The sequence below is a fragment of the Toxotes jaculatrix genome, chromosome 9 (assembly GCF_017976425.1).
Source record: "Toxotes jaculatrix isolate fToxJac2 chromosome 9, fToxJac2.pri, whole genome shotgun sequence".
Lineage (NCBI taxonomy): Eukaryota > Metazoa > Chordata > Actinopteri > Toxotidae > Toxotes > Toxotes jaculatrix.
The window spans coordinates 22,267,458-22,288,453 of record NC_054402.1 but is presented as its reverse complement, the minus strand read 5'-3'; the positions used below and the strand labels follow the sequence as shown (position 1 = coordinate 22,288,453).

General features: G+C 42.2%; 1 protein-coding gene across 2 annotated transcripts; it reads right to left on the bottom strand.

Annotated features, from left to right (window-relative positions):
• Positions 1–203: 203 nt before the first annotated feature.
• Positions 204–20,702, bottom strand: pxylp1 (2-phosphoxylose phosphatase 1). 2 transcript variants are annotated; one of them, XM_041047250.1, is made up of 6 exons: positions 20,597–20,702; positions 18,050–18,196; positions 10,433–10,621; positions 8,360–8,486; positions 2,363–2,502; positions 204–2,111 (listed from the first exon to the last, which is right to left on the bottom strand). In XM_041047250.1, the coding sequence occupies exons 2-6, from the start codon at positions 18,129–18,131 to the stop codon at positions 1,084–1,086; spliced, it is 1,566 nt and encodes a 521-aa protein (XP_040903184.1). In that variant the 5' UTR covers positions 18,132–18,196; positions 20,597–20,702; the 3' UTR covers positions 204–1,083. The 2 variants fall into 2 exon arrangements, with proteins under 2 accessions (XP_040903184.1, XP_040903182.1); XM_041047248.1 differs by having other exon boundaries at positions 18,050–18,192; positions 20,597–20,681.
• Between the last annotated feature and the right edge of the window lie 294 nt (positions 20,703–20,996).

Sequence of the window (20,996 nt, the reverse complement as noted above, 5' to 3'; positions counted from 1 at the left end):
GATGGACAAAACTGCATTTTTTACAACTAAGTCTACAACAAAATAAAATGTGCAAAACATGAAGGGGTCTGACACTTTCTGAAGTCACTGTACATACCAAATGGGAATATGATCAGTGATGGGACTCAGGTCACTTGCTATATACCAAAATGTAGTGAAGAAATCACTCCTCAGTAAACTGATATAAAAATACTACTGTAAGATTTACAGTGAAAACATGAGTATTTATTTTACTCTGCATCTGCTTTACAGTATAAATGTCTACACGGAATGAAAATTAGATTACAATTAGATTTAGTATCTGTCAAGCAAAAACAAAGCGTGGAATATGACCAGTTATATCACAAGTTAATATAAATACAGACGTCCTGCAGTTGTAAATGAATGTAAGGAAAAATCACTTGCCAGTTTCAAAGTACCACAGTCGGTTTTAACAAAGATCCACGTCAGTGAGTGAAAGTAGAAACAAACCTTGCTGTTACAGACACAGCTACTGAAATGAATAAACATTAAAACTCAAAGAGAAACGTTAAGTAACAAATTAATCAAGTCGTATTGAGAAATGTGGCCCAAATTAGCCCAAAGCGTATTTTCATTGAAAACCTTATTATACACAAAATATTTCCCAAGAATGTTTAATCCAGCATAGTATTTCCAGCATTGATAGTCCCTTTTTTGCAGGTATTTGGGAATCCTGGAATTTTACAATTCCATGGTATGTTATGGAATGTAGGAATAAAGTGGCTAAGTGCCGCACAGCTCCCCTTCAACTGTTTCTCTGACAGATTTGCTTTAGAAAACAGACATTAATATTCAAAAGAGAAATTTAAAGAAGTGTGTAAAAAAGGTTAGAAACCGAAGACCTTCGACCAAGATATGATGAGTACTGTGTGTGTTTGCCACTCACTTTGTGCTCATGGATGTTAAGGACTACATTTAAAAAATATGTGGAATTTTAAGACACTATGAGCAGCATAAAAGTGCACCATCTTCAAAAGTGGAAAACTAGAAAACAAGGAAAGCGCAACCATCTGCCAACTCCGCGTCCTTCCTCATTCACCCTCATCTCCATCTGTTCATCTGTCAATCAGGGCGTCTGTAGCAGGCCCCATGGTAGGAACTAGCACTGACAACACTGAACATGTCTTTCCTTACAAAAGACAGGAAGTTCTTCAGTGGGCAGAGGGGCTGGCTGGCATGGCGGTCGTGGGAGCGACAGAAGGTGGTATGAAATGTCACGTCCTCGCCGTTGTACAGCACCCTGATGAACAGTTCCCCATCTTTCACTTTTGACTTATCACCTTTGCCAGCTCTCTTCTTCAGCTGCCCTTGAGTCGCTGGGGGACTCTTCCACAGTTCAAACACCACTCGTGCTGCAAAACGTGGGAACCTGGCCTCCTCCAGCCCCAGGGCACTCAGCAAAGGGGCCATGGTGACGTCATGAGCTGAAGAGAGGGTGAAGACCTCCTCACCCCCGGCTCGAGGCTGTCGGCCAGCCTCATTAGCCTTGGCAACACGCTCCATTTTGGCAGCGGTTCGGTTGAGGTAGGGGTACATAGCCAGAATGGCGTATTTGTGGTACAGCCCCACTCTTCTCCGATCAACCTCATCATCCAGCTGCTGCCGACGAATCACGGCAAACTGTGCCACTGTCAGACAGCCACCTGTGCCACTCTCTCCCAGGGGAACGCATGGAAAAGAAAGGTCGTGGCACAGGTGGCACAGCAGGGAATCTATAGGGTTTGCAGCTCGGAGCTGGCGGGTAAGCAGACCCAAAGTCCGTGCCATGTTGGCGTAAGTCCTCTCCAGCTCAGTATCGGCCACCCGGAGCCGATACTGCCTCCTCTGCTCCTCCTCCAGGTATCTGTTCCTGGCAGGGCAGTCGCAGGCCGAGCCGCAGAACAGCGTGCTCCACTGGTGACGCACAGTCAGCTTTGTCCAATCAAAGTCTGGGAGGAAACCGTAAAGGAAGGCAAGTCCACTCTGCAGAGTCCGGCTCTTACCTGTGGTCTCCACCCACAACTGGCGGGGTGACCAGTCAGAGGGGAGGAGGTTGTGACGCTTGTAGGCTTGGTGGAGCAGCTGCCCATTGCGTAGGTGCTGCACCACACCTGGAAAACGATGCAGATTAAATGAAAGTCTGACTGATACTTATACATGATGGATGCTTGTTAACAACATCAGCACTACCCTGTAGTACTGATCAATAATCTGTAATTTTGCAAAAGCAAAAATAAATAAACCTTTGATGCCGACAGTAAACTGATATAAATAAACATAATATTGGTCCATGGGTTGAATTTCAGTTGATGAGATTAGAGGGAAAATGTCTGCTCTTCATAGTAAGACCTTCCTTGCCTACCTGTCTGTGTGAGTTCTCCCATCTCACAGACACTGTGGTTGGGCAGACGGGGAACCGAGCCCAGTGGCGACTCCCAGTGGCCATGCCCTCCCTGGCCCATGTGACTGATGAAGGAGTTCAGCAGGGGGTGGGAAGGCTTCCTGGGGGCGGTGAGGGGTAACAAAAGGGAAGAGACAGACTTGATCCAAGCGTGTGCATTACTTTCAGGTAACCAGGCGGCTCTGTTTTAAATTCACACTCATGGCTGCTTATACCTGCTGTCTTGGCTGAGGCTTCTCCAGTTCGCTGAGACAGTAAGAACAACTCCAGTACTGACAAAGTCACTTAAACAACAGTTCTACTGTTTTCACTGTGGTGTGAGCAATAAAGCTGTGAATGTTTAGAGTATTATGGGTTAGATGGTTTATCAGAAAATTCTCACAATTTATCATGTATCAAGGAAAACTGCCACATATGTTCTAGCTTCAGCTTGTTAAATGTGACGAAGATTTGCTGCTTTTCTTTTGTATGATTGTTAACTGGATGTCTGGGTTCTGGAGAGCTGGTTCAACAAAACATACAATCTGAACACATACAAAGGTTTCTGATTAAGTACACACTGTTCCTCTTGCTCATCCTGGCTCTGAAGAATTCCTTTCCTCAGCCAATTTTAGTGTAAGTGATGGGGATAAACTCCACTGTCCTCATTATATGTATGTATAAGTTTATCCACAGTCTGAGTTACAGTGGATATACAGTGATTTTACAGTGATCCCAACAATTTTCAGCAAACTGACAATGCTCATGCTTTGGTTAAAGTGTCTGTATACAAAGAACATTATTATTCTATATACAATCAGATCTCTACATGTTCTGTATGTGATGATATATGAAGTCCATGCTCAACATCTACCACCAGGTGTCTCTCCAACACTGCAGCGCTACAACACTGTTCAATATGTGTGGGTGGGAATATGGGAGATGGAGATATAAAAAGATGAAAGAATTTGTTGCCTTGGGACACACTCGTGTAAACACATGCAAGCACGCACGCACGCGCACACACACACACACACACACACTGACATGCAGGGTTGAGGGCAGCAAGAGGAGCAGTCAGTGATCTAATAGATTAGAGATGACTGAAGATTAGAGTTTAATATAACAAATCTGCGGAGCTGCAGCTCCGCTCGCTCAGATTAAAGGAACACACACACACACACACACACACACACACACACACACACACACACACACACACACACTCACTCACTCACAAACATACACATGGTTTCCATAGTGATTACGGACTGGCTCAGGCATTAACATACGACCCTCTGTCATTACTCTTAAATCACGCTTGTGATTGTTGGTTCTGACTGAACACAGTAAACATAATCTAGTAAGGACTACGCCTGTGTTTTTAACTGCATCCTTTTATTTTTTTGTCAAAATAAAAGCTTCAAAGCACCACTCTGATTTCAGATTTCTCATGAAAACATTAACCCAGATTTTCTCTTTTTAAAGACAATGTTTTCTTTTGCCGTCATGTTGTACCAGCATCTGTTGTCGCCATCTATCCAGTCGCCTCTCTGTGCATTATCACATGATAATATATGCACCACAAGGTACATGAACACATGGGAGTGGTGAAGTAAATGAAATATAGTGCCCACCAGTGCTCCATTCTGCTCTCTCATCAGCAGGATCAGTTTGCTAAGGGGAGTCTGGGACAATCTAGATTTAATTGGCTACACTGGGAGACTGGATGCCAGTGGATGGAGACACGAGTATGGACAAAGAGTCAGCCAGGCTGTCTATTAGGTTGATTGTTGCTAACCAAAGATTACAGAGCCCAATTACATTAAGCAGGGATTATTATCACTGGATAGGTCAGGGAAAGAGATTAGTGAGGAAGGGATGGAGAGATGAGTGAAAAGAGGTAGGATAAAAGAGAGGGATGAATGAATAGAAAAGGAAATGAGATGGTGTGATCTAAACCGGGGGGGAAGCTACACAGAAATTAAAGTAAATGGGATGATTGCTGAGGGAAGACAAAAACAAAGACTTGTCAAAGACTGAATTGGTAGAAGAACAGGAAAGAGAGAGGAGGTGTGTCCTGCTGAAGAGAGCTCAGTTAACCGCAGACGGAGACAGTGGGTCGGCAAGCTGGTGCCAGCGCGCACACGCACGCACACGCACACACACACACACACACACACACACACAATCCTTGTTAGGACACTGCATTGACTTACATTCATAGTGGACCAGCCTTACTCAAACCCCAATCTAAACCTAATTCTAACCTGAACCTTAAAACTAAGTCTGAAGGTGTGTCAGAAAATGAGGACAGCCAAAATCATCTCAATTTCCCAAAATGCCCTCAGGTCTATGACTCAAACTGGTCCTCACAAAGACAGAAGTACAAGTACAAGTACACACACACACACGACTGAGCTCCCTGTAAGGAGCCAGCCTAGGGCATATGCTGGTTGAGATCCCTGTAATTACACCCTGGTCTAAATAAAAACAGAAGTACCTACGTTATTACCAGGACACAGAAATACAAAACAGGCTTTTAATGTTTTATCTGCCTGCAAAACAAGCACATTCAAAATGAAAATAATCCAAACACACTGCTGTGTGCTGAACCCAGCTGCATCACTACAGCATCTACATCTCTGCAACATCAACCATTCAAAGCTTTCAAACTCTCTACCAAAAAAAAGTGTGTATCTGCTTTCTTGTGTTTGACCTTGTTAAAACTCTGCCTTAAAGTAAAAAAAAGATGCTATTCAAAAAAAAAAAAAGAAAGCCCAAACAGAAAGAGGAAATGTGGGGGAGGAGAGCTGGTGGACATGACATCATAAAGATGTGAATTAAAGAGGCCAAAGTCAACAGAAAAGATCTGGAGTCATGACAAACGCGTGGTTTGTTTTACAGCGACTGTAATCTGATATGACACTGAAAATGCTTAGAGCTGCAGTGCACTGACCAAAATAATGCGAACATACAACAATATGTGAATGTGAACAGATTAATTCTTCCTTATTTTGTTGCTCTGTGCACAGGGGAATAATGGGGTATTTCTTTTTTCCAGCATAACAACTTCCTGCCTTTTAATGAATGAAAGATGTGGAATTCGTATTCTTATTATTAGGCACATGGTAGTGTTTTCATTCCAATCTCAGATCACAGCAGATTCCTCCAGATTCCAACGCTCAGCTCCTCTTTTCCAGCTGAACGGGTGATGTTCATCAGTTTGGTCCGGATGTGTAGAAAATCGGTGTTTGCTTTGACTTAGCTTAGCTAACGTGCTGACATGCTAAACTGGGTTTTTTGTTTGTGGGGAAGATGTCATGAACGGCCACATTTTTCCTCTGCAGAGAATAACAAGTTAAAGGTGTTCACCTTGACGACAGCACAGAGGAGTGCTGGTCACAGACCAAAATAAGAGCCCACGGCTCTTCTCAGGTCACTGTGGTTTGTAATATTCCTCCCTGCAATGTTTAGAACTGATCCACTAACCACATAGTGCAGACTACATCCTCATTCAGTTGATTAGACCTGTTTTTATAGCAGAATAAAACTCCTAATTTGGTGACAAACACATTTAACATAGCTCCAATACACCTGAAAGCAAATCAGTAAACAATACAATTAGGGGGATATCTGAAAGTAAAAAAAGGAACTGCAAGTCACAGAAATTCAGATAGAAACTACTAAAGTAGTAAAGTTGAACACAGAGATAATTTTACAAACATCACTGGCATAGCCATATACACAGCTGTACAGACAGAGAGGAGACCAGCACAGGTCGGCCCTGCTACCAAGCAGGACCACAGCAGGGCGGAGCGGCTATCCCCTGCTGTGAGGCTGTAGTAGAAACACATGTTATCATGGCTAGGCTTGGCAGAACCCCAACCCATGGAAAAACCCTTAAGATAGTAAACATGGTAAACATCAGTATGTTAGCATTCAACTCAAAACACCTCTGTGCCTCAAAGAGCTGCCAACATGATGTAGACTCTCAGTCTTGCTAATGTTTAGACGTCTCTAGATGAGGAAAATGAAGCTGCTTGTGTCCTCTCTGCTTTCTGTTCCCTCATTATAAACCAGGATATTAAATGTGTGCTGACTGTTCTTTCTGTGACTGCTGTGGTGAAAGGATCAAGGTCTTGTGCTCTGATAATGATAAATGTCTGTGTGTTAGATGTGGCTTTTGATACAATGGGTTTCAAACTATAATGGCAATTCAACACAGTGAGGCAACTATACTGGAAGTATAACAGGCACTACATTAACAACTAATATGTCCTGGATCTAATTTTATTTTTTATGACATTGAAACAGCGTTTGCAGCTTGACTCTGCTTCACACACAATATATATTAGATCACAGCCAGAAGCTACGGCAGCTGGCCACGGAAAGTCCCCGTGAAGATAAGGAGGTAGTGCTTGCTTAAGGACTCATCAGTGCTTTTTTTTACTTTTAGTTTCTCAGTATACACACACACACACACAAACATAAAAAAAACCCCAGAAAGTCAAACAATGTCAACTGTGGAAGCATCCCCACCTCCATCATAAGAGGCTTGTGTGCAGGATGGCCTACTTTCAGCTCGAGTTCAAAAATAAAGGATATTGAAAATATCTAATAATCAAATGTACATGGCAGATCAACCGCATGATATCAATCTGAAATGGAACAGAGAGTGTACACTGTGCCAGCTCTTAAGATTACAGTGTGCCTGTTCTGTCCAGATGTGCAGAGCTGATGTGACTGCAGTGAAAGCCTCGTGCAAAATTAAGTCATTGGCTAAATCTGAACTCAGGTACACAAACCAGAAAAAAGGGGATTGATCACAGAGAATTGTGGTCTAAATAAATCATCCTGGAGGATGTGAGTGCACACATCAAAACCAGGAGAACAGCAGAACAGATGTAACAAACCAAACGCACCCGCTATCCCTGGCATGTGCAATAACACTGAGAAACCAAGGGACTGCGAAAGTGTTTGAGAGTTTGGAGCTTGGAGTTTGGAGCTCGTACAGATCCTGATTGGTTTCAAATGTAAAAAGATAAGTACTGTTTCTTGTAATCCTCACACATACCACAGAAAAAAAGAAAGAATAAAGAACTACGTTCTCTGTGACACACTGAGCTAATTTTCTGACAGCTGGTAACAAGCCGGCAGTTTTTGTAGGAGGATATCAAAAGCTGTTGCAGTAATTGGTACCTCACACTCTCCGACTTTCCAGCACGTCTCCTTGTTAGGAATTAGAAAGAGGTGGCTGGGCCTCTGCTTGTGAAGCCAGCTTGAATCCTTGTGGCATTTTGTGCCTTTTACTCTGACCAGGTTTAATTAAAACTGTGGGCACAAAGCTTTTCTCTTCAGACCCAGGAAAACAATGAAAAGTGCTTTTGTTCAGCCACTGACTGCTGACTACATAGTATTACTTCAGTGAAGCACAATGAGGCAAAACACCATCAACACCTTGCAATATAATGCAATTGCACAGCTACTGGCAGCGCTGATCCAGGTCCACACTGCCATTGTCAAGTCCATCCTCATATCATCCATCACAGTGTGGCACAGTGCGGCAGCCAAACAGGACATTCAGAGGCTGCGGGGCATCATCTGTTCTGAACTTTATGATCTGAGATCCAGAAAAACCTTCACCAGCACACAGGAGCAGCTGATCCTCTAAGTAGCTGAAATGATAGCACTCAAGTACTGAGCGCTAAACTTCACTATGGTAGTTCTTTAGTTGCAGGGTGACTGTAGCGGATTACATTATATTTTAAGTATTCATTAAAACTTGCAGTGCTTCTGTATTTCCTTGTGTTTTCTGTATTTGCAGTGCGTTTCTTGAAGCTGCATGATGAGGAGTCATGAGTACCATTTGTAGTTCATTTAGGATACTTTCATTCCGTTTTACATCTGCCACTTCAAACACGTCCACATCATATTTAGTGCCTTTATTATACTTTTGTTGGAACGGTGTGTGTGTACCTGCTGATGGACAGGGTGCAGTCGATGGCGGGTCGTTTGGTCTTGGGGATGGAGTACAGTGGGTAACGGTCTCCATGGCGAATCATCACCTGGACAGAGAGCAGCTTGTAGTCGGCAGGACTGTGACCTATCAGAGAAGACTTTGATCAGTGTCCATATATCAACCCATATTACAAACATTGATTAAAAGAACATGTTTGAGCTGTCCAACACAACATGTGGACTGTATGATAGAGCTGTGTGAGTTATAATAATTATTCAGCCCCGCTCTCCCTCAGTTAGAGAACAGATCGCTAAAATACTGTGATAAAAGTGATAAATTTTTCTAACACTTAACTTGAGTTTTAAGACAAACAAAGGATTCCTAACATTTTACATGCAGCACATCACAGAACCTATTATACTTAATAAACGTCTCTCTCTCTCTCCTTCTTTCATAAAGCCATTTATCCTTTTTGGTCGTCCACTGACCATTTGAATCAAACCAAAGAGTTCCAGTTTCAGCTCCTTCCTAAATCTAAAGCACCTTTTTGTGCCCAGTTACACAATATCAGAAGACTACCTTTCCCCCAAAGTGACAAGCAGTGTAAAGAACTGCTATTTTTGGTCGGACAGGCCACTGTCAGTGCCACATCCCTGACTGTCTGTGACTGAGTGAGGGAGTGAGCGAGTGAGTTAATGAGTAAGTGAGTGAACAGCGTTTGTGATGAAAGTGTTGGGGTTTCCCCATTGGCTGTTGCTGCTTCAAAATTAATTGGCTGAACAGCTTCTAATACGTCATCAGTGGGACACTTTCAGACCACTTTAGATACTTTTTTCCACAAAAGCACATAAAATCAGGATTTATCAGAGCAGCAGCTTGGAAATGGCTTAGAGTGACTGCTGGTGAACATGTAGTCTCAACGTGTGACTGAATGTGTAGCCATGCTGTAGTCACAAAACTCTGCAGGTGTGGCACTGAGTTCAAAATGAAGACTTAGACCAGAAGTTGGCCCCCCAGGCACATCCAGTCCACTTTAAAATATACAGACCATCTTGCTATGGGATCACACGTTCAGCCATAACAAACTCACTCTCACTCATCTCTCATGTTGTGTGTTGAATTGCACCACAGACACCGATTTGGCGTCGTGTCTGGTGTGATCCCATCGCAATATGCTCTATAGTTCTTCTCTGGAGACAAAGCTGCCAACCAGAGATAAACTGAGTACAGTCCTATGAGAAGTGGCTGGTACAGCTTGTCATAGGTGGTGAGGGATATTCGTATGGTTGCCTTGGGCTGTGCTGACTTCTTGGAAGAGAAAGAAAAACACAAGGCTCCATGCTGCTGTGCTGTAGAGAGAGTGCATTGCAGCATTATGGATGCTGCAATCTAGTGGAAACGACTTTCGTATAATTAACATGTTCCCCTGTGCCCTGACACACTAAATCTGACATTTCAACATCCACAACTGGAACAGTTGTATCCAAAACACAACCAGGCATCACGACCAGGCAGACCATAAGTGACGGTACCATCAGAAGATCAATACATCAAGCTTAGTTCCCTGAGAGAGAGAAAAGCAACTTCGTCACAGATTCAGAATCTGCTAAATAAAGAACGTAAGACGCAATCAGAAAACGTGCTGTCAAAATGAGGCTGTCTCATAGTGGTCTCAGAGGACGAGCAGCAGTTTCTAAACCACTTATCAGGAGGGGTGGGCTAAGAATTACCAGTATTTCACAGTGGATGACAGGAAAAAGATCCTATTTACTGATGAATCCAAGTGTGAGATTTATGGCAGTAACAGAATCAGCATCAGGTTTTGCGCAACCTTGTGGAGTCCACACCAACTCAAGTGTGTGCTGTTGTTACGTACGTATGTGTGTATGTATGAATGAAAAGAGACAGAGCTGGTCTAAAGTTGTTTTAAGGCTCCGAAACAGCAATGCTGTGACACTTGATGCTGCAGAATTAACTCAAGTTCACTGACTATTGCTGGTCTGAGATCATTTCAGATTACGCATTACGTAGAAAGACAAATCATTGATGTATCATTAGATAGATTTTATGTGTTAGTGTGCAGGTCTCACCTTCCCAGGCCTGTTCGCTGCGGTTGGGAGTGTTGCAGTAGCCGTAGGCCTCAGATATAGGGTTGGGCTCCTGGGTGTGAGGCACCGGGAACACTCTCTTTCTGCTCTTCCCCAGAGCCATCGCAAGGCCTCCATCTATTGCCTGGAAGGGTCGCTCCTCCACTATGGGAGTGGTGGGGATCAGGTTCACTGTAGAAAACGAGAACAAAAGAAAATAAAGAGGTGTAAATAAAATGGAAAGGGATAAAGAGAGAAGTTAAAAAACAATTAAAGAAAACAGAGGAAAACAAGACTAAGGCCTGCTGCATTCTTCTCGCACCAGGCTCCATGAAGACGCATGTCCACCCACAATGTCCACAATGTCTAAACAGACAACTATTATGAAAATGAGAAGACGGAGGCAACTTCTGCACAGACAGGAGTGCAACTTGAGCCTGTGTGTACACAAGAAATGTTGTGTTGTGGAATCACCAAAGTCTTTTGACTTGGACATGGACATCTATACCAAATTTCATGGCAAACCATACAATAGATATTTCACTTAAAAAAAAAACCAAAAAGTAAATCTTGTGGTGGTGTTAAGAGACAGACTTTGCATGTAACATTTCCTGGAAATCCATTCAATAGAGCGACTGAATTCAAGAAAGGTATTTCAGTCTAAAGTGGTGAATGGCCGACGGACAAACATTTGATGTCCTTCCAAACGGCCAGCAAGCCTAAACAGACTGAGAAGCAATTTTGGCAAATGATAAACTAAATTATATAAAACGCAAACATTTAGAGCCAATCATTGATAAATGGGAACAATAAAAGCGAAAAAAAAAAAAATCTGACAGGGCAGTGACAGAGTGCCTAAGATGAAGCAAACCAATGCAGCCGCAGTTCATCTCCATCTCAACAGCTCTATACCCCAAAAACCCTCACTGTTACCAGTGTGTTGCCTGGACACCAGTGACCTGTGACCCCTGGGAGAAATGGTCCAATAGGAGCAGAGGTGTTGTGGGAACTGGAAGGCACATTCACAAATATCCAACTGAAGAAAAAGAAGCTGAACCCATGTGCCCCTTTGGCAAGACAAATATTCAAATCCTACTTATGTTTCTCACACACACGCACGTGCGCACGCACACATGCACGCGCACAAGACATCCAGGCGGCCTGTCTGATCATAAAACACAGAGCTAATGGTTTCTCATTGCTTTAACAACCCTCAGACTTAAATCACGCACTCTAAATGTTATTGTGTGAGTATTGTGCGTATGATGTTACACGCTGTCTTTCTGCAACATTCACACATACAGTTATCCATTTCCTCTTCACTTGAACTGGGCTAATAAGGTCCACAGAGTTGCAGGTAAGACATTATGTATAAATATCCAGTTGTTGCTCCCAGGATTGTGCCTGGATTCATTCACCTGCTGAATGCATCATCTCAGAGAGCACCCAGCAAAGTTTGACAAAGCCCTGTGGGAATGATGCGGACTCCAATGTCGTCCCTTCATTTTTTTCAAAATGATAGACACTAGCTCAAAGGGGTGGAGGGGAGTGGTCGAAATTACAGGGAATGTTTGGAATGAAGTTCATCCATAATTTTTAACCTTACTAAAATAGTGCACTGCTCTATAGTCTGTATAATTTTCGAGCAGTAATACAAAACTTTATTGATTTTAGCTTCTCACATGTGAAGCAGCTTTTCTCTGTTTTCTAGCATGTGACTCTCTGTGCTTGTTTTGCCCAAACAATTGTACAAAACCAAATTTCAAGATGTCACATTACACTTTAAGCAACTCTGATGAGTATTTTTCACGTTTCTGGCATTTTATAGCCCCAAATTTCAAATAAGCAATTTCAATTAACTGAGAAAAACAATCAACAGCTTAACAATCAACAGTCAAGCAACATGCGTTTAATTGGGAATTTATGTAAAACGTCCACAAAATCCAAATGAAACTACAGAATGTGCTATGTTGCTACATTTGAAGGGAGTTTTAGGAAACTGCTTAACAGCTGAGACAAAAATGTTCAGGTTAAACTATAAAACAGCTGTCACACTGTAGGAGGCTGCCAACGTCTGCAGGATAGAGACGCTCACTTCTGCAGTCATTTCTCACTTCTATTTCTTCAACAGCAAAACATTATCATATCACTTCACCTCAACAGCTGATACACTTGAAGCACAAGCTGTTGAAGCTGTCAGGAAATGGTACTAATGTTAATTATCTTGTAAGAGTAGTAGATTAATACTGGACTAAGTGATCTCAATTAAGTACGAGTCATAAAACAACTAAGAACAGCAAACTTCATATTAAACCCTAATTTGTTGAGAAACTCATCTCAGGATCACCTGGGCACAAAATCCTGGTCTCGAGTCCTAAAACAGAACATGATGAAACTAATTTTGTTTCTTTTACTTATTTGACACTGGGAACAATCCCAAGAACAGCACAGCCAGATTTCTTTCAAGTTAAATAAGTGGTCAAATTCATGGAAAGATCCTTTCTATGTCTAAAAAAGCTGTAAGGTCTTCATTATTAAAGTTCATTAAAAGATTTCTTCAAAAACTCACCACTGATGAGGAAGAAAAGAAGGTGTGCAGCGACAGCAGAGACCATTTTGCCGATGGCTTGGTAGCTTGAGGTCCAGCCACACACACTGGAGCTCATTCATTACCACAACCTGTCTCCCTTTATGCTCTGTGCCCCATACACTGACACCACACCCCACCCCCCCCCTCCGCTCCCCATCCACACACACACACGCCTGCCTGAACTAACCAAACTTTTAGAGGCCACCTCAGTCACAGTGCCCTACACAATGGGGCTTTTGTAACTGGCTGCCCAACACTGCTGAGTGATTACACACCAATGGTACACAGAGCATACTGTAGAACACACACACACACACACACACACAAATTCATACACCCATACTAAATGTGGCTGGAGTAAAAAGAATTCAGGGCTTCAAATGTGTTTCAAACTTTCCATGAGATCTTGCAAACACAACTTGAGGCTGTCTGAGAGCGGACAACTCAATGTGACACCAAAATATCACAAATCACACAAATGTCTTCCATTTTAATGTTTTAACACTTCATGTAAATACACACCAACACGCATGCATCCCTACTCACAGAGCTAAACATAGAACATCCTGTTAAATCTTCCCCCTCTGTGTCGGTGTGAACACATCACCGTACACGCACAGATGCAGCTTGACTTCTACATGAAGGCAAAGAGGGTGTTCTGCCTCAAAAATGCACACAAACAAATTTGTGTCAGCTATCGCACCGCAGTGATTACGGGGTGAACAGGTACTCACAGAATGCGGTTTGGCCTGAAATTAGCAAGGTGTGTCCCCCACTTACAGTACCTGACTTTAAAGTGTTCTGCACTGGCAGCACTGTGGTTACCAAACACCAGTGGAAAACATGGAACAAATACTGATCCAGACTAAGTACTGCATATGTGTAGATGGACATGACTGCTTGTAACTGTCCATTATAACAGACCCTCTTACAATCCATGTCTTTTTGTCAGATGTACACCAATGGAAACACTCAAACTGTCTCTTGCTCACAGGGAACTAGTCAAAAACAAAACTACTTACAACTGGAACTGCAAAGCTATGTGGCTTTGTAAACTATCCGCACGGTCACAGACCTTATCCGAGTACGGATTAAGATCCTCCTCAGCACATTTAATTAAACACTAATGCTCGGTAACACAGCAACAGCTAGGGATGTACCAATAAGCTCCTGATTGCCCCCTGGTGCTGATCCAGATCCTATAATACGGACTATCTGCTTATATAGAATGCAATCTGATAATAATTTTGTTTTATGTTCATATTGACTTATTGCAACCAAACTAAACTGACAGGTAACTCATTCACTGGTTAGTTTTGGTGACCATCATGCTGCATTATCAGCTTTGCATCGACCAAATTAATTTCTGATTACTGGCAACATCAGGGAGACAATCCCTTCATTAATCATGCAAAACATCTTTAAAAAATGATATTGGTTATTGTACAATTATATATTTAAGCTTCCTTAAAAGCTGACCACAACCTGCAGTTGATTTTGTGAAATCATGCTAAACTCACATATCAACTAGTAATTAATTCTGTCGTCTGTCAGTCTGCTTCGCCTTCACATCACAAATAAACCGCACCGACCACCTGAGGGTGACGTCAGTCCTGTTGTTTGGGCCTCATCAGAGTTCACGTGGCAGCTTTTATACCAGGCCACAAACCATAGTAAAATGGCAAATGTACCACAGTTTCTTCGATCCACATCAAACAAGTTAGCTGAGAAAACGCCCATATTGAGATAGTCTGTAAGTGTGTTTCTCCTATGACTGGCAACCTGCCTACTACCCTAACTCTTGCCAAAGGTATGCTGGGATAGACTTCAGCCCACATAATTTGGCCTAGGATAAGACTGTACAGAAAAGTGAAGTGTACTTCAGAACTGTATGTCTGACAGCTGACCGGCTCTGCATGGAAAATACAACCTTGCATTACAGTTTTCCTTTAATGTTTTTCTGTCTGAGTCACTGTAAAAATGCTGGCAGGAAGGACCCAACAGCCTCCCCTCACAGTTTCATTTTGTAAAGTCAGATTCTCAGCACTACTCTAAAAGCTGCTTGTCATGCATTTGCAGTGAGCTGGCGGGCTAACAGTGAAATCCAGTCTCATCAAAATACAGCTACTAAACAGACCCAAATCCAAACAGTAACAAACAAGTGTGAGTGAGAGTGTTAAAATCAACGTGGATCAACACAGAAACATGCAGTTATCCTGTCATCCATCAATCTATTCACAACTTCCTAAATCATCCTCTTTAGTAAAGCTGATTGATTAGTTGACCTACAGAAATTTTAGTTACAACTTTTGATTTTACATCAATCATTTAAGTGATTTTTTATATTTTATATATATTTTTATATATATGGACCATGTCCATGTACGCACAACCCCAATTGTAGTATGAATAGAAGCACATGTTTGTCCACTGTCCTCATGCAAGTCTGCGGCTGTCCAAGTCCATCCTCGAGTCTGATCAAGGCTTTAAAGCTGGCGCAAATGCAATTATACAACTGATTAAAAACTGGGTACAGAGTGTATTAAACTTACAGTAACATTCAGGCAGCCATGTTTTCACTTATGTTAAATCCTAGCTGTGCCACAGGGTTCAGTTTTGTCTTTTGGTGCATATCTGTCCCTGCTGTTGAACAGAAAAGTATTCAGACTTTGGTTACAATCCAACTCTTCTCTAAAAGCACACCATCTCTGTCACTGCCAGCACAGAGGTGATTGGTCCCAATCAACACTGAGTGCAGACATTTTAGGAAATGGATGGGAGGAATGCGGAGAAAAGATTCTGCAAAGTGCCTGGAGCTCTGCCTATTTAACACTTGAGGATGGATTATTTTTTTGGAAAAGTTACAAAAATTAGGCCAGAAATTTTCACAGCTATCAAACTGTCAAACAGCTTTCCATTCTAAGTATATATATGGGCCTTAAGTATTAACTTTAGACTGTCCTCTCTCTCAAACATGCCAAATGTCATTTGTGTCATTCCATCTCTTTTTAGCACTGCTTTTATCACAGTGCTTAAATCCATCTCATTCCTCACAGGCAACCTGCCTTTCTTTTTCTCCTTTCATATCTTCCCATGATGCTCCCCTCTCACTGTGAATCTACCGACTCTCCTGCAGCACTTAGCTCCCATCAAGCTCTGCATCACCTCTCCCTACACTACTGATAACACAACAAAAATAGTTCCCTCTCTCTGTGTTCCAGCCACTTTGATTCCCACTACTGCACTTGTCCTCTCTGGATTGCCTCTGAGCTCTGTCGTCACTTTCCTCTGGGAGTCCCCCATGTGTCAATCAGCATGGCTCTTCGCAGCCATCCCCATTTTAATTTGAGGCTGCCTGGAGCCAGAGAGAAGCATTTACTCCACCACTTATCATCATCCGTCAGTCGGTCTCTCATGGTAATGGTCAACAAACAATAATAAACACATGTAAGGGCTTTTCTTAAAAGCAAGGGTAAGACAGAAGACCAGAATAGACGGCAGACAACAACGTAAAAATGATTTGAGAGTGAGCAAGAGCAGAAAAGTGGAACAAAAACAGAAGCAGACCATGTATTAAACATGAGGAGAAATCCCATACGCTTTCATCCCATGCCTCTCCTGGATAATGGCTCAAATCCTTCTCTTTGTGTGATGAATAAATGATGACAGCAGCTTAACTCCAACAGTACAACTGATCAAAAAATAAAGTGAGCACAGTTTTGAAAGTCAACGTCCCCAAAAGACACAATGTCCCTTAATTAAGGAACCACGTAGTACCAAGTACCAACCAAGTACATTTCCAATGCAAACAATAGGAGAGTATCAGGTCTCACAGACAGGCATATATGCAAATACTTAGACACTTCCAGAGTTACAGAGGGGTGTTTTCACTTATCATAGGGTCTTACACTGCCTCTGAACATTTTACAAAAAGGAGGGTACAGGAGGGGGCAGGAGATGAGAGTGGGTCTGATAGTGAGGCATTAATGATAACCTCCTCTTCCAAAGTTATTATCCAGGTGAGGAGGAACCAGGGAGTGATGGCTGGAGAAGTGAGTGTATACTCGGGGTTGTAAAGTGCAAACTCTAGATAAGTAAAAATAGCAGCCTGTTATCCCTTGTAATCTCTTTCACGCACTGAATTCTGATCTTGTGTGGCATTTAAGGCCACAGAAGGAGAGAGATGAAGAAGAGGTGAAAGCTTTCAGTCTCCAGTCTCATACATTCAAGGGAACAAAGTTTAAAAAAAAAAAAAAAGCTGGTGAAGGACAGCTCAGGAAATTTAGGCAAAGATGCAGTCCAAAATACCAGCTCTGTCACACTGAATTCCACTGTAATCCTGCATGTGTGAGGGAATGATTTATGCAAGTCTAATCCTATATGCTTATCCAGACACAAACTTGCGATCACCAAAAACACTTCCACTGCATTGGGGTTTTGGGGAATCCAGCACAAAATAGCTCAATCTTGCATATTTTAACTGCAAATACAAATTTCCATTTGTCCTGCACGGCCCGCCTGCCTCATCAGCCAGTGCCTTTCATACCCGTAAGGCTTGCAAATCACATCCAGTGAAAAGGGAGACTGTCTGCTTTTACTGAGCGGTGGTTTCCTTGCATTCACTGTGGCTGGAAGGGACACACTATCTAGACAATACCTACAGGAGGTGCCAAACAATGACTTGATGGGGAAAAGACAATTCTGTACATCTAGGCATTCGACAGCAGATGTGAGAGAGTTGCAACTGAGTCTCAGAGGGTTTCAGAGCATCCAGAGGCCCACTGTTGGTGCTGGATATTTATAGGAAGCCTATAGGGGATTCTTCTTTGTTTTGGTATGAACGGGACCTCTCATATGGGGAATCAATGAGAGGAAATGCATGTATGAACATGAACAAATATGCAAAAGGACCTGTTAAACTGCACACTATTGTTTTTCACTTTAAAGCCTGAATACTGGGCCAAGGCTCCAGAGAAAGAGTAGATATGTAAAGCAGTAGAGTTGAGCACAAAGACATAAGGTGCACTTACAGAACTGAAGGCTCAGACTGATGATGGCCAGCGCTGCCCCGCCCACCACCACCAGGAGGAGGAAGCGGTTGCGAGCCAGCATCTTGTCATGTGATTGGTCCGCGACCCTGTCCGTCAGCCATCCAGACCACAGCCCATCACAGCTGTCTGGAAGAAAAAGAGTTAGTGAGATTATGGAAGATTGTTTTCCTAAATTTTATAACATTTCAAAATCATTATCTTAGTTGTTTTGTTGGACGGAACAAGTAAAGAATTTGGAGGCTCTGATGGTTACGACAACCAGCTGTCTTTTTTCCCCCTATTTAAAAGGAAATGATTAATTGAAAAAAGATGAAAACTCAGTGGACACAGCCCTTTCTTTTACACAAGGGTCTTCATTTGGATTTTTTAATCCTAAAAACTATGATATGTGTGTGTTTGGATTTCACTGAGTTATGAGAGAAGATGGAGAGCAATTTTTAATGCAAACTGCAGCAGAGCTCGCAGTTTGCATTAAAAATTGCCCTTTCACCTTACACAGTATCTTTACCTCTTGTTTGAATACCTCTGCTATATATTTGCACAGTCAAAAATATCTACACAGGTCTAGAATTTAACCTGTTGGTGTATGAACATCCCCACTCATAGTTTAAAAGTGATCTGTCTTTGCAGCCTGATGTGAGCTTTGGATACATTAACGTGCCCTATGTAACAATCTGCTTGGTTTCTGGAAGTATCTCAATATGCCTTCATCTTACCCTCAGATGGTCTAAATACTTTTACCAATCACCATAATCTGATATTCAATGCATTTCAAGAGTCATTTACATTAAATTACTTGTGGTGTACCTTTCCCAGTGCACCACAGCTACTTTAAGCTACCATCAGTTAGAGATTTCCTTCGTCTCCCATAACAGCTTACAAGAACTCAATGACCTTACTGAATACTTCACCTTTTTGTGGCTGTGTTGCTAAAGTGTACAATCTCTGGAGAATCTAACAACTCTCCCTCCTCTCTGACAGAGTAATGGTTGGAGGGTTGGGAAAATTACAAAGAAACACATGGCACAACCCTAACAATCACCAAATGTCATGGCATCTGTTCAAACTATTGATGAATAATAAGAAAATCACTCCAGTGAACAAAAGACTATTCAAAGTGTCACCAACACATATAATATATTCAATAATATAACAACAATAATATATTCTAAGTGTGCATCAACTGTAGTTGTATGATCCAGCCTATGTCTCTGCCCTGATATTATGAAGCCAAGTGTTTTTCTATGAGTCGTAGTGTAAATAAACGGAATTCAAACCAATTTTGGTTCACATTTCAAGATTTCAAGCAAGAACGGTTGCTATAATCTAACCAAAATATAAATATGCAACCATATTGTTAAGCCTGGCTCACTTGCTCTTTCCTAGATTTCCAGTGCCACGCACATGCCAGTCGTGCAGGTCCATGAATAGTCCGTGTAAGGCCAAAGGGTTGGAAACTAAGCAGAAACATGGGGAGGAACAAACTAAAACTGCAGTAAATGTAGGGCTACACAATGAACCCTACCATTAGGAGGTCTAAAAACACTCCCAGTCCGGCCTGTTAAAGCCTACGTCTAACCAAGGTACAGTAAAACCATGCTTCTCAGGCAGAACTGGACCAACGAATATGCCCTTCATGACCCACTTCACTGCCTGTGCATTCTAACCTGTAGCTCCAGGATGCATCTCACCAAATTCCAGTCAAAATAATGGGAATTACAGGTTGTGTTTTTTTAATCAATAAACGTTTACACCAAGTAAATATTTCTTATATCCTTCATGAATAATGTGACCATTGGTTAGTTCGGCACATGTATAACTCAACAAAAGATATTTATTTAAATTAAATATCAACTTTAATCCGCATCTGTCACGTAGTTTGTTTTAGCCATTTACGGTGAAGCAGCACCGAGAAGTCAAGTTTTTAATAAATAAGGAACTACTTTACATATTGTTTGAATGCCGAAGTCGACAGTTGGGTTTTAATAACACTCAAACACTCCGGTGTCATACTTTACCTGGCACACGCGTTTGTCAGAGAGCAAAGCAACATTTAATTGCCGGAAATTTAACAGGAGCTTGCAGTGAGAGCTGCGTGCAGCTTAAAGCTCCTGCAGAGTCCGGTTACGACGCTGCTAGTTAACTAGTTAGCTCACAGTTAGCTAGCTCCTCACATTCATCAATCTTGTACTTCGGCTGAACAACCCCACTGACTGGCTTGTGGAGAGCACTGCACACGGAGCTACGGACCGTGTCGTGTGTGGCACTGCAATGTTAGACTTGTCCCCACTTTATTTTTCGGTACTTGTTGCTCTCCTGTGCAGGACTCAGGATAAGTTACCGTGTTCATGTGTGGCGTCGTGTGTCGCTGCTCCCGGAGCGAGCAGCCGAGTCAAGAAATAAAAACATGCCACATCAACAATAGTGCTCGTCGCAGGAGACGAGCAAACACAAAAAAATAAATGCGCATGGCTGAACACCTACAATCCTCCACAAAAACAGTATTTATTGCATTTTTTTTCTTACCCGGAGGAACTGAGTCTCTCAGAGCCACGGCGAGCCGGCTTTAACACTTGAATCCAGCGCTTCGGTTTCTCTGGTACGACCGAGTGCCGACAGTGTCAGACATCGGTGTTAAGTCACACATGATACAAAGGAAGACTTCCTGTGATCATTTACAAAATAACAGCTTCTGCATGAAAATGCTGCCACGTTTCGCTAACATTTCAATTTCTCCGTATCCAGAAGAGATTGCCTTTTGAATAGATTAAACCATAATTAAAAATTTAACAGTATAGCAGCTATTGTGAAGACAAAAACCCTCTGCTGCGTCACCGGCCATCAAATGAATAATCCACAAAATAAAGAATTTCATATACTTCACCTGTGATATTTGCACTTGCAATAAACTTTAGGGGAAAAGCAA

What these genes read in the sequence shown, in the direction of transcription:
- pxylp1 (XM_041047250.1), bottom strand. Translation starts at nt 18,131, where the DNA reads ATGCTGGCTCGCAACCGCTTCCTCCTCCTGGTGGTGGTGGGCGGGGCA. An exon ending in CAGTCTGAGCCTTCAGTTCT is followed by an intron (nt 10,622 to 18,049) that starts GTAAGTGCACCT and finishes CGTTTTCTACAG; the next exon opens with TGAACCTGATCCCCACCACT. An exon ending in CAGCGAACAGGCCTGGGAAG is followed by an intron (nt 8,487 to 10,432) that starts GTGAGACCTGCA and finishes CTTCTCTGATAG; the next exon opens with GTCACAGTCCTGCCGACTAC.